Source organism: Bombus pascuorum, chromosome 3, assembly GCF_905332965.1.
Source record: "Bombus pascuorum chromosome 3, iyBomPasc1.1, whole genome shotgun sequence".
Classification (NCBI taxonomy): Eukaryota; Metazoa; Arthropoda; class Insecta; order Hymenoptera; family Apidae; genus Bombus; species Bombus pascuorum.
The window spans coordinates 14,904,517-14,919,751 of record NC_083490.1 but is presented as its reverse complement, the minus strand read 5'-3'; the positions used below and the strand labels follow the sequence as shown (position 1 = coordinate 14,919,751).

General features: G+C 29.6%; 1 protein-coding gene across 1 annotated transcript in view; it reads left to right on the top strand.

Moving 5' to 3' along the window:
- The window catches only part of LOC132904916 (neurotrimin-like), a 242,275-nt gene that overhangs the window by 187,916 nt on the left and 39,124 nt on the right, over positions 1-15,235 (top strand). The window contains exon 3 of the mRNA XM_060955755.1: positions 13,160-13,367. Within this exon, the coding sequence (XP_060811738.1) occupies positions 13,160-13,367 (208 nt within the window). The remainder of the gene's footprint in view (positions 1-13,159; positions 13,368-15,235) is intronic.

Genomic DNA, 15,235 nt, shown 5'->3' with positions numbered 1-15,235 from the left:
GATAGTAATATTTCAGTGAGTTGAGCAGAACATAATGCACCCATTGGCCCATGTTCAAGATGGCAATGGCGTTACGCTTCGCTACCGACTTCCTGATATTTTCAGTATCATAGCAGTCATTGATAAGAGATTCCTCTTGTTCTAATACGTAGTTTGCAACGAACGATTGTACTTCAAAACTTCAACCGAGTAACCTATTTCTTTCAATCCTTTCGCTCGAATTTCTGATCAATATTATACTTAGTAGAACAGTTTAATACTTCTTTTCATACAATTTTCCATTTGTATACTTTTTGATAATTTTAGCTTTATAAGATAAATCTTATAAAAGAGCACATGAAAACATTAAGATATCCTATGTAAATGATCGTATAGGAATTTAATGATTCGAGAGATATTATACTTTCACAACTTATTCCGTTTAAAATACTTGATTTGGCTTTATCATTTAGTCATTGTAATTGTAGTAACAATATACTTATTTAATTTGCGTTATTGTGTCGTAATTGGATAAAACATAAGTACGTAATTATTGGACGTTTTGCTCCCATTTATAGCGGTCATTAATGTTATATTGCAACAATTTTGAAATGCATTGTACATTGTGGTACTTTGAACGTGGTGGCGCGTAATCGGCGTAGCATTTGCATAAATGCATCGAACAGGTGCAGTGAACTACGATAAATTGAATTCTACTAATCTTTCTTTAGAGTCGAATATCTGAGAAATATGTATGCCTTTTTATTTCGTGTGAGTTGTTAAAAATTAGTTAAGTTATGCATTTATCTTTTTTTTTTCTTTCTACTTCTATAAATTGTGTAAAAAGATTACAAGATATATAAGGAAATTGGAAAAAGTTGTACTTCATTAAGCATTTTCTTTTTCTTTCGTCAGTGCACCAAATAATTCTAACTATAAGAAGTGGCCACAATTTTAAGTTTGATATGTAATGAAAACTATTAGTTTTAATATAATGATATAGTTAAATGCCTGAGGTACACAGAAAAAATTATGTAAGAAAGAAATGGAAGTGATTAATCACTTTAAATGTGATATACGTATATTAAACAGAAGTCACTTTGTCATCTGTAATTATGTAAAAAATAAAGAAGAATATACAACCCCTCAGGAATAGTGTGCCATTTTCAAAATGACATAAATTCAATCTTTACATATATATCACAAGAGAATTTAGAATTGATACAAATGTGGGAAGTATGCAACCATCATGAAAAAATAGACTATTTGAAACGACGTTTTCTATGAAAAAGCCGCAACGATGCTAGATATTTGTAAAACTATTCGGTTTTACAGAACAAAAAATAAGATGGAATAAATGACGCTGAAAAGTAAAATCTCCATATAACAAACGCTGCGAGTTCAACAGATCCAATGGATTTTAATAATATTTTTTGGATCTGAGGAAATAAAAATTTACAATATACAAAAGATAAAAAGACAAATAGAAATATAGATGGTACAGGTGGTACAAGATACGTAAAGTAAAATGGTTAACTAGGCACGCTTATCAAATGTTGTAAAAAATATTATACTTTTTTTATCAACACGATGCAGCTAGTATGCACATTAAAAAAGTGTGTACAAATATAGGAGGGTTACTATAGTCTATCGAAATTTCTGATCTGAATGTTACTAACAAAATTTAAAGATACGAGAAATTTATGTAAATAGTAAATAATTTAATGACTGTGAAGATAAGTAAGTCTTACTACAAATATCAGTAAAAAATGGTATACATATAAATTTTTATCAACGAACATAAAAATGAAAGAGGTACTAAATGATAAATAAAATTTAGTTTCCTCACGAATTATTTTCATTTATTTTGTAAAAATATTTCCTGTGTTATAAATAATAATAAATTTTTAAATAATATTTATATAACTCAAAATTAATGGATTTGTTACAAACAGAATATAAGTAAATGTGCTTACTTATACTGGAGAACCTTAATTATGTTTTTTCCTAGGCTCGTTTATTAAATGTTCCGAATTGTATGCTTAAAAGTATTAAGTTAAAGTAACGTGCGAATTTCGATACTTTTATCGATAACTTCTGGAGCAATATTTAGTGCTATAACGAACATGTATGCACGTTTATGTAGTGTATTAGTTATTAGATGTTAGTAAATCTAAAAGATGCTTCCTTCTGAGCTTTCTAGCTAATCCTGAGTTGCAACTTTTAGTTAGTTGGTTCGTGTGGATTTTATCCTGTAATGGTGTAGTTCTTTTTTTTTGTTAATATCTTCTAATTTCATCTTTTGCAGTAGAGATTTTCAATACTTTTCTTATGTCATCGTTTTTTATGCACCATGGTACATTTAATGTATCTCTTAGGATAACTGATTGTAGATTTTCTATTTTCTTAATACGAGATTTGGCAGCCATGTCCCAGATTTGAATTCCATATGTCCAGAATCCAGATGGGTTTGGTAATGGTTTTATAGATTTGTAGTTTGCTGCGTGTATTCAGTTTAGAGCTTCTGGCTGCGAGCCAGTTCATTGATTTCCTGCTAGTCTTGATTTGTTTGACTTTTTCTTGTATTTTATTTAATTTGTTGTCCAGATGAAGGCTAAGATATTTGACGATGTGTATTTGTAAAATTTCCGATTCTTGAAAATGGATTCTTGGGGCGGGTTTCTCATTTAAATATAAATAGCGACTGCAGTAGAAGTCACTGTATCTGTATAATTCTGTATCTGTATGATTATGTTTCAGAAATTGTATAACACTACGTAACTATATTATGATATTCATTAAAATGATAGGTGTCTTATAATTTTATTGCGATGCTGATATCTTACTTATTATTTCGCATTATTATTTTATTATATCTTACTATATATTATTAACTTATTCCGCACTAGCATACATTTTAAATTCAGGCTTCTTGTGAAAAGCTTCCATGTTTATTGCTATACTAGTTGCGACAACTTTCAAAAAATGCCGATAGAAATCTAGAAGTCGATCGCTTCGAAGTAAAATGTTACGTTATTATTTTCTTGGAATGGTGCCAGGTAAACGCGAATCTTATGAAAGTAATAAAAATTTGCTTTTGGAAGTATCGTTTTATTTTCAGGTCAACGTTTTACTTACATTTTTTTACATTTATACTCTTATTACGAATTATGAATCAATTTTTAAACAGGTCATATAATCTAGGAGTTCGATTTGATATTATTCATAAAATAAAGACCATTCTTCATATACATACATATTACGTACAATAAAACATATTTTCCAAAACTCGCAGTACATGTAATTCTATGGATTTTATTAATCATTCCATCACGTGTACCTTTACCTGGCTCTTAATTCTATCAAGAAAAAGAAAGTTAGAAGTTCATTCAAATTCAGAATCAGAATTCAAATTTCTGGCTATAAAAATTCGAAGAGAAATTTCTCAGGGGAATTCTAAGAGGAAATTACAGCATTAAAAATTTTACATTGATAATGTTAACTCCGGAAGCAGTTACTTTGATTATTTCTGCATTTTCGCTTTCCTTTTGCTCCTTTCAGTCTCAGAGCATGTTTCGTTCTGATTATTTTGGTACTCTTAGTTTTATTGCGTATATAAAAAATTCTTATCTACGTCTCTACTTAAAAAATTATAACATAGTCATGTAGGCATTTCACTTCACATGAAGAGTGTAAGTATAGTAAAACATAAGTAAAAAGTGTTTCATTTATAAACATATTTTATTAAGATGAAATTTGTTTACAACCTTTTAAAATTACCAGTTTTATATTATTTCATGATACATGAAAATTAAAGAAAAAACGTTAATTATTTCAACTTCTGAAAAATATGTAAAAGACTATATATTATTATATAATAATAATTCTATACATATGTATAGGATCTGTTCTATTTATTACTCAATAATAAAAAATAGTTCAATGACTATAAAAGTAATGAAAAAAAGTATTTAATATGACTTAACGAAGAACTATTGCATAATAATATTTATTAGAAGCATGTATAGAATCAGGAAAATCGTATGCAAATAAAATAACCGCCGACAGAATTTTGAGTAGAACGAAATTCCCTTAGATTTAATGTCGAAAGTTGTTGTAATATTTTACATGAAATAATAAATTCTTATGGTGCAGTGTAAATTATAATATTCTGCTCTATGGGTAATATATTCCTTATTTGATTATAATAATATCAGTATGTTGTAACTAATTAATATAATGTAATATAATGTAAAGTAACTAATTGTAACATACATATATTTACATGAACTTCATTTTTCGCGCTGGGTATTTCTACATGCTCTAAAGGATTGTCCATTAAAAGTGGAAGTGCCCTATGCACTATACACTGCTTGTAAACGCACATATGTATTGTCATATACATATATGTATGCACATACTATAAATACAGACCTATCATGTTTTCATAACATCAAAAAATGATTAAATTATATATAAAATTTTAATCTTTAAAAAGTGGTCAGATACCTCAAATTAAAATATTTCAAATTAGATATATTTATATTAAGAAATATGTCATAAATTTTCATTCATAAATATACCTTCCTGGGTAAATATTAACTTTAGGAAACCAAATTTTAATTTAAGTTTGAAGTTTATACTCTTATATTCAATTTTTATAGCTCGAACGGGGAAATTTTATTATATAATATTTGTATCTAATTATGTAATTATGTAATAAATTATCTATAATTATGTAATATTATATAATATTTGTAATCACGGTAATGGTAAGTATTAGCAAATATTAGTAAAATACTCAAGAAATTGTCTTTAACAACATATATCAAGGTTAAAGTCGTCTAAGCTGCTTCACATGAAATCAATATTTAACTATTATTGTAATTACGTCGATACAAATTTTATGTTATAGAAATATCATGTAATAAAAGTTCCCTTTCGAACTATACAAACTGAATATAAAAGTACAAACTCCAAGCATAAATTAAAATTTAGTTTCTACTTAACAATTTTATTTCGTTATTTAGCACGAATAAAAAACATTTAAAAGATGAATTTGCTATTATCATTAGATGAAGAGTTCTAGAAACGTATCATATAATCGTTTCATATAATACGTTTCATATAATAAAAGAGATAACTATCAAATTGTAACGTAATTAAATTCAAGCTTGATTAATTATTATTGTTTAATTATAACACGAAGATCATTTATTTTATAATTCCTATGACATGTTACATATTGATCCTGGGTGTTTCTATTTGAAAGAATTGAAAATATTAATGGAAAAGGAGATTCGGTGAAAGGAACTTTGCCCCGTTTATTAATCGTCGACATGACAAAACACAATTCTTTCTCCCTTCGCATTATGAGGCGAAACCTTCCACTTTTGACCCGCGGTAATTTTTTCTTCCTATTGCTTGGCACGGAACAGTGATGCACCTTTACACCCTGACAATTCATTATCGCTTACGGTAACGCATCTATTTATTGTGCTTGGTTCAATTAAGCGGTATAAACTTTGGAAATGAAAAATCAGGAAGAAAAATGTACAATATCAACAGTTCTACGCGTTTCCTTCTTTCATCCTGTTCTCTCTTATTGTTAGATATTATCGGTTCGCAACTTTAAATGAGAAAATTAGCGTTAAAAAGCAGCACAGATTCACCCTGGCTGTATATTCGATGTGTAAGTATATTCGTTTAAAAGAGTTTCAGAATATACCTATTTATATAGAAAAGAGGAAATGTGGTAAAATAAGAGGCACGAGACGGTTATGTGGCAAAAAATTACTTACTCTTTTGATATAAAACGTAAAAGCGAGTTTCGTAAAAGGGGTCGTGAGAAGGGGACTCGGTTAGAAAAATGTTTTCTGCTAAATCGGACTGGAGACAGCAGATATACCGATGGTTTTACTTGGTTATTTTTCAGACATAATCCGAAATAGCTTGTAGGAAGCAAATAAAAATTGGCCAAGATTATTTTTTGAAATTATAGGTATTAGAATTTTTGAATGAAATTTTCTAGTTAGTAAAAAATCATCATAAAACAGAATAATAAACCTAATAAGTATATTTAGTTTTACATTATCTTCTTGCGTTTTAAAAACGATTTTTATAAGACTGTGGGGATAAAATTTGAACATTTAGACTCCCGAGGCATGAATTTCAAATTTCATTTAATTAAAGCATGTTGAATACAAAATCAAAAAATCGTGGAAGGTGACGTATATAAATATGAACCAATATGATGTTGAAAATGGATCTTCACTTTTAAATATCAAACTAAATTTCTAATTTCAAGTAAGTAAACAGAATAATTTTGATTCATTATAAATCATATGTAACCAACATATTTGTATGTATATTCAAAAGAAAGTACTTATATAAAGAAATCATTTGTAGAAGATATAATTTGGAACAATGTTGTTACATTGTTTTTTAAACCTTCAGTAAAACAGTTCATATTATACATATAATTTGATATTGTGAATTTCGGATAAATAAGATTTGTAGATAACAAAAATACAGATAGAATGCATTAATCCTCCGTAAGTAAACACCCGCTTTTATTATGTAGATAAACTGGTTCAACCGGAAAAAGGTTCAAGAGTGAAATGTTGTTTGGGTTCTCAATGTGAAAGTAAGAAAGAGTATTACGCTGATATGATATTGTAATATACATGTTATTTTGCAAAGGTTATACTTGCATTGAAATACTAATGCATAGTGATCTGTTTCGTCTGATCTGATAGACATGACAATCAAAAGCAGTTAAGCGCATGAGAGAATAATGCATACTAGCAATATACTCGTATTCTCATTGCTGCTGGTAGATTTAAGTTACGATCTTCTTTCGAGAACTCACTGAAAAAGTTGCAGGTAATCACTCATGTGCAAGAAAATGGGAAACGAAGCTTAAGGTATTAAGGTCCTTTGTCTCCGGTTACAAAAGAGAATAAGCAGACGAAGCAGGAATCACATAATAGGAATCGTGTAATCTCTGGAAAATCTTACACTATGAAACGCATGGAGTAAATGAACGTGTAATTGCAACGAATCGTGTAGTAACTAAATTCCAATGATGTTTCTATTAAAAATTCGATAGAAATTGAACTTTTATTACGTTTCACGTGTTCCTTTTTTACACTTCGCTGAAAGGGACCATACATGCTAATCAACGAGCAAAATGTTTAAACAAAAAATGGTTCACCGGTACAGTTGAAATGACTTTAAAGTGAATGGACACTTTAATTAGTCGAGATCAGAATTTACAAAACGTGACGTAATACATACATCCTGTTGGCTAAACCTCTGTATTTTGAAGGCATTATACTACCTATAATATAAGCTCAGCAGCACTTCTTGCCTGCGTTTCTGCCACATATTTCCGAGTGTGCAATTGTAAATTAATTTACAATTACATATTTACATATTACATATTTCAATACAATACGTACATATAAACGTATATATATATATAACTATATACATGTAAAACACGTTGCATTTCTAACATTCAATTTTATCGAATAATTGAGTAATTAAAATTTAATCGGATAACAATAAAATCACGTATGAACAAATTTTGCGTGAAATTAAAATATCGTTTTCTGAAATGCTTGTATTAGTTTAATAGTATACTTTTTCTAATAAGCAATCATTGGACAGACAGGATACTTCATTTAAAATTACAATGAAGAGTATGTAACACAGCATTTTACTAAAATTTGGTATTTTAATGTACCATTTTTATTCTCGAAATCAACGCGTGACTTAATATCGGGAATATTGGAAATGTAAAATACATATAATTATTTTAATATTGACTCAAAATAAATATAAAAATTATGAATACAATTAAAAATTTTTATATTATAGCTATAAGATCTATAAATCTATTTCTACAATTTGAAATAATCATACTTTCATTCACAAAATTTATGATTTATAAATGGAAGGGAAGCGTTCACAAATAAAGATGAATTCCATTACATCTTAAGACTATGTAATACAATAGTTGTAAGTGATACGATTACTATGGAGGAGTGCCTGTGCGAAGGTATTGTGATGGACATCGAGAGAGACAAGGCACCAGTTGCTAGGGAGAAATAATGCCTCTCAAACGGCAACCATTTTATCCAGGCTCGTGGTCACACAGAACGTGGATGATTCGCTGGGTGTGACGCTCAGTTAACTCAACGTGAACGATTGTTTGACGCTTGATTAAATACAACGAATGCATTACCATTGTCACTATTCGAATACCACGTCGCTTTCAGCAGCTGTCGCAATAGGGTAAAAGATGTACACTGTGCACTTCGGTAGCAGTGGGATGATACAATGAAAAAATATTTTCTATCCGTCCATCTAATACATATATGCTAATAATGTAGCACTTTATATATATATATGCATTTACTAATCAAAATTTTTATATAAAATTTCTAGCGCAATTATAAAATTATTAAAAAAGCAAGTCGAAAATATAGAATAAACCTTTTATCATCTGATACTACGTTTTCAAGAAAATTGAGCTAAATATGAAAGAATTTTATTCTATACTTTTGTCTTGTTTTTCACGTAGAATCCTTATTGTATCACATTTGTTGAGACTCCCCATTTAATAGGATTTATGAGAACCTTATAAGAAAGTTTTCTAATAACAAAGAAATATTATTAGAACAATAGCAACGAAGGATAAAAAATGTTAATGCTGTATATGATTCAAAAGAATTATCTCATATCAATAACAAGAATTCAAGAATCTACGTCTCGCAAAGTCAATCTTCAGATATAATACTACAAGTAATATTTTTGTTTTGTTTTCCTTTGCTTTGCTTTGCTTTGCTTTATTTTCGCAAGTAATATACTATTTTTAGTACTTGAGACATTTAAAATCTATTTATAAAATTACAAAATCAGATGTGGTTAAACGCAAGTTATTTGTATACAGGATGAGTATGTAAGTGTGCTATGTTAAGAAATCTAGATATTCTATTTAATAGGCAAAAAAGCTTTCGCTAACCTGCCAATATTAACAAATTTATAAGAATTTCATCTTTAGGTATACATAACAATTTAAATGGACACATACTTAAGGACATAATATGTACCGTATTAAATTAAAAAGTTTTTGTCTCTCGATGGAATAATTCGTGCATTAGACATATTCCAGAGATTTCTAACATAAGTAAAGGAAAATAATCACATCGAAATAACGAAAACAAGTGCAATTCGACGCGATCTCACAGTTTAATGCTGTATTATTTCGTAGACGAGCGATGCAATATCGCTGGGATTTGGTATCGGTTATAAACGGTTGTAACCGTGTGTTAATGAATGTTATACATGTGATGACGGCAGTTAAAAGATAGTGGTAATAAAACCCGAAATCGCTGGATCACTGTGCTTCATTATTTTAAAAAATATTTCTCCGTTGTGTAATTTGAAATTGTAGAATCAAATTATATGTTCGACTGTAAGTTGATATAGAAGCTGCCAGAAAACGTGATATTTGTCGTGACATTCGGAACGCCGTTGATTGGAAAATTAATTTTTAACAATAACCAATCAACGTGTGTCCTGAACAAACTTGAAAGCTCGGACAATCCAGGCGGAACATACATATTCTAGTTTTCCATCGGTATACATATGCGAACCATCAATCAGTATAGACATATTTCAATATTCAATCAGTATACATATTCTAGTAATCGATTAGCAGAAACATCATAATACAAACAACGAAATACATACATTATGCTGTACTCCATTACACACTTGTACTTTTTTATTAAGGTACAAGTTCCCTGGTACTATTGCGTTTAAAAAAGTGTAAACTTCGATTCTTCTTACCCAATAACAACAACTATATCAGCACACAACGTTTGTGTCCACTATCGGAGATAAACGCGTCCGTACAATAATGAATATATGTTTTAAGAAATCCACCACTTCCTGGAACAGAATCTCTAAACAAGCCGTTTATGTTTATTGCTAACGAGGGTTTGGCTCAATCACACAAAGTAATTAGACGGGAAAGAATTGCATTTGCTAAAGAACATTAGAATTGGGCTCTGGAGCAGTGGTCTAAAATCACTTTCACGGATGAGACAATATTCAATTTAATTTTGATAGAAAAATATATATAAGACACTACAAAAGAGATAAAGATTGTAACAAATTCACGATCGAAGATGGTGGAGAGATTTAGTCTTCGTCCGGAGTGCAATGACTATTAACGGAATCGATACCATATATCGCATAGCGGGACTGTTTTACGTAGGTACATAGAAATAATTAAAGATGTGCTACTCCCACCTGCCCGTGATCGAATGCCAAACGACCGGAACTACCAAGTCGATATTGATTCGAAGTACATGGTTCGGGTAGTAAAACAATTTTTAAGCGAACAAAGTATTAAATAAAACGATGTAAACGTTATGGATCGACGTCAAAAAATTCGTGAAGGAATAAAGCAAACGAATTTAGAAAAATTGTATCTACTGTTATCGAAAATGGTCGAAAGTCTATACCGAGAAAGAGATGCATTAAATTAATACAATTTATGCCACCAAAATATGGTGAAACTATAAAACAAAAAGCTATACAAACTAGATATTAATGTATTATAAATTAAAAACCAATAAATATGTAAAATATGAAAAGCACGATCGCTTAAAATATTGCAGCTGATATTAAAAATCGTAATAAAATGTATTAATATTGAAAGGTAAGCTTAGTTTTGTCTACCATATAAAGTAATTTAAAGTAGTTTAAACTTACTCCGCATGCAAGAAACTTTCGTTTGCTTATATCTAATTTTGCAATCTCGTAAACAAAATTCGAATTTGCAACTGTCCGTAAGTATATGATCGTTACTATCGTTCATGTAACATTGTGCTATATCCATAAATAGTGCATCACATTCTCCAATTATTATTGGACGTTCTACTAATTAAACAATAATGCTAATCGAATCAGTTCTTCAATTATTTTAAAGGCTACTACTAATAACAAAATGGCTAAACTAGTGAATATGTTAGTCTTTTATATTCATTAATTAGAAGCTACTAAATCTTAAGTTGATATTCAAGCGTAAAATAAATTCCATAGTACATAAATCGTGGCATATTAATTGGATAGGAACTAAGAGAAATGAAAAACGAAGAAACAAATACTAGAATAAGTAAGAGGGAAAAGGGAGAAATAGAAGAAGGAATGGACTAGATGGAGGAATGATTAAGGAAGGAATTTTCTGAAAAACACGAGAATTTGCTCTCGACTTGAAGAGGAAAAATTTTGTTGGCTGAATTCTTACAGCCACGTTCTAATTATCCTGTCTGAACGGTAACGGCGCGCGGCGGACTATAAATCAGGATTGGTTGGCGCTGTATCCTATTGACGCTATACATTATGGTATTCATTGTTCAAACAGATTGGCTAAATGATGTTTCAAAATACTATAATTAATAGCCATGTTATATTTTAATTGAAAGTATTAAATATGTATGTAAAAATATCTGTACATCTATCCGATTATTTGTAAAATTGTTGCACTCATTTAATTTTGTTATGTTCCGTTAATATTGACTTATACTTTGGTAAATACGTATCTTATAATTATTAATTTATTATTTTCGTTAATTAAACTTCAAGTTATTAAATATAAAATATTCCTTGATTATAGGTATACATGATATTTTCTAGTTTTCTTTCTATGAAATTTTATACAAATCATATAAACGATATTAAGTTATTAAAATATAATAATAAAACATAATATTGCGTAAATATCTATTTAATTTAATATTTACTTCCATGATGTTATAAATTTCAGTTTTTTAATACGTCGTATAAAACTTTATTTAATCATTTCCATGATCGTAATTTTAAATATCTAGTAAAATAGATCGAAGTCTTGGATAATAATAAATCGTCGATCATTGACGGATACGTCAGGTCATAATAGCTTGTATAGTGTACAATATGTTATACAGGGTGTTCAGTTACTGTTTTAAAATAATTTGAGGGGTGATTCTTGATGCCGAAATAAGACGAAAATCAAGAATAAAAAAATTGTTTTCGGCTTTGTTTTTTATTGCTATTTGCGTCAGTTATCTTATTAGCACTGTAGCCGATACACGATTGTATTAAGATTGTTCCGTTATTTTATTTTGCGTAATGTCAAACACCGTTTGTCTTTACTGGATAGTATTTTTTAATAACTTAATATTTATATTTATCACGTTGCTTTATTTTCGAAGACCAAGAGAAAGACAAGATCATTATATTTAATAAATATATAACTTTATTATAATAAATACACAAATATCAAATATGAAAAGTAAAGATTTAAAAATCCGAGTTGGTACCAAAGAGATTTCATAAAGTAAATAACATACTTTACTTCCTAAAAGTATATTATCATTATTAATATTATAGTAACATAGTATTATAGTATTTTTTTAACAGTAGTAACACCAAAATTATTTTTAGTTATTAATTATTCCATAAGAGAAATAACATAGGTATTTTTTAATAATGATATTAATCCTTATTCATCTCTCGTAATTTGATGTTGAGTTAGTTATGTTGGTAATGAGTTACTGAATATCTCAAAATCAAAATAGTCCTTCTAGGACCTCAACGATCTTAATCACTTCAGTAACTGACAGTTTGACAAGGTAGAAATGCTGTCAGTCCAGTAAAATCAACGAAAGGATTAGATCAAAGGAAGAACGGATCCTGTTTCCATAAATTACTCCTACACTGTATTATGGCTTTATCACATGTCTATCTCTATTGACTGTGAAAACATTAAGTCCATTACATAAAACGACGTACAAATGTTCTACAAACTTCAAATTAAAACAGTTGACTGTAGTAAAAGAATTTTAATTAATACATTCTCAAAATTGGTTATATCCAGCTTTTCTATCATAGATATTTATAATTGATCGCCTTGTTGTTGTATTAATACATTTGCATACAATAAGAATGAAAAATACATTTGTAACTGTAACGTTATGAATAATATGAAATTAATAATTCAAGTTAATGAAAATTCAAGCAAATTTAATATTATACATGTAAATAAATTATTAAATAAAGTTGCTGTGTATTTAGATTGTTCAAGTAAACTATATATCTTTATTTCTTATTCTTTTTTCAGGTAGCATGGTTGCGAGTGGATACACAAACTATTTTAACAATAGCTAATCACGTGATTACAAAGAATCATAGGATTGGAGTAACGCATACTGAGCGAAAAACATGGCATTTACACATACGCGACGTGAGCGAATCCGATCGAGGTGCCTACATGTGTCAAATAAACACCGATCCGATGAAGAGTCAAACCGGTTACTTGGATGTTGTAGGTTGGTTATTCATTACATTTCATATATTAAATGACATTTAATGATAACCTGTCGAATAACTACCTCCTCATCGACTTAGATATCCTTGAAATAAGTTGTCAAGATCATTATTATGAAGTACTTTTTTCTATACGTATAACGGGTGCCTGATCTTAGTTACCGGGTTATACGGAAAAGCATGTCAGGTATTATGTCGCGTGAAGCTGTCAATGTGTCTATACCTTTACATGAATTTTAACAGGAACTTTTTTTAATATCTTTATAGTGGCATATAAACAGCGAAAAAATACTAAAAATTCCAGTCACTGAATTCCAAATGGAAAGGAGTAGGTAGGGTTAGAATATTTAAGTGGTGACAGCTGGTAGCCAGCGTAAGCGGACCGTGTAGGGACGGTATACGTGAGTGAATCTAAATCCAGTGATGTTATAAAGAAGGAAAAATATATTGGATTTCCCACAAATAAGTACGACGTGTGTTCGATCAGTAAATTTGTCAAAATCTATTTCTTACAAAGTACATTGTCTACGTTAACAAACATAGTTTTGTGTATGATTCAAAAACTATGACCGACTACCCGTTATACATATGTATAGGAAAACCTTGTTCGGAGTGATGATCTTGACAACGAATTTCAAGCGCATCTAAATCAGTGAAGAAGTATATTCAACAAGTTCACCAATTTAGTATTCTATTATATCACGTATCTAGTATAATTTATTATCTTTAGTTGGTTGTTGTAATATATACATATAATATTGATAATATTCTAAGTTTCTTAAGGCCGGTGTAGACGAACGACTCTTCGACGTCGCGTTCTTGTTGCGTCATACATCTGTCTTTGTTGTTTTTAAATGGAGAAGTGAAAGAAGACATACGATACAACGAGAAAACAATGTCAAAAAATCGCTCCTCTACATCGGGCCTTATATGTTGAAACATACAACAATGTTGTTTAATAATACTTTACATGCGTCATATGCATCACATAATTTCTATAAGTAAAAGATAATATCGGAATACAATTTTAAAGAAATTAGTGCTGCTGATAGATTGAAAATGAACCTACTGACTAATGAACAAAAGATAGACAAAATATCCCAATATCATCAGTCGATGATTATTGATAAATATAACATAATTATTCAATATGATGCTCTATAAGTGCAGTGACTCCTCAAAAATGATTGAGGAGATTGATACTCTAATTTGATCAAAGCAACGCTTTTGCTTCTTGTGAAATGCTAAAATATTTATGAGCAACCGGAAGCAACAAACAACCCGGAAAATTCACGAGAATGCTCGATTACATCTTGCGGCTGTGACGGAGAGGTTCGGCATAAAGGGATAGAACTATCTACTTGTATAACCCAGACATCTCAAAATTGTGTAAAAACATGCATTACATGCAAAAGATTAGTTTGCTATGATGCATCTCCATATTTTCATATAATATAATTTTGTATTCTGTGATAGAAACCAGAAATTAAATATAATTATTTATGTCGTATAGTACTTGGCGAGGTGATTTTATTATTGCCATTATTTTGTTATATCCCTTTTAAGTACTTAAATTTTTTGTTGATTTTGCATTCGTCCATTAATGTCTAATGGTCCAGAAATTAATTTTTCCTACCTAATGCTATCACTCAGGTGAATGGCAGTGGTCAAGATGTATTCATGGATTTATTTTGGAGCATCTTCTGATCATTCGACAAAGCAAAGATGGTAATCAACAAATAGTATTGTGTAGTTTGGAAACAATTCTAGGATAGATGCTTAAAACATCCTTAGCCAAGACGTATACCACGCAAGTAATCACATTCAGAATCATCTTGCTACTACCAAAGCCCAAGTGGCAATAGTAGCA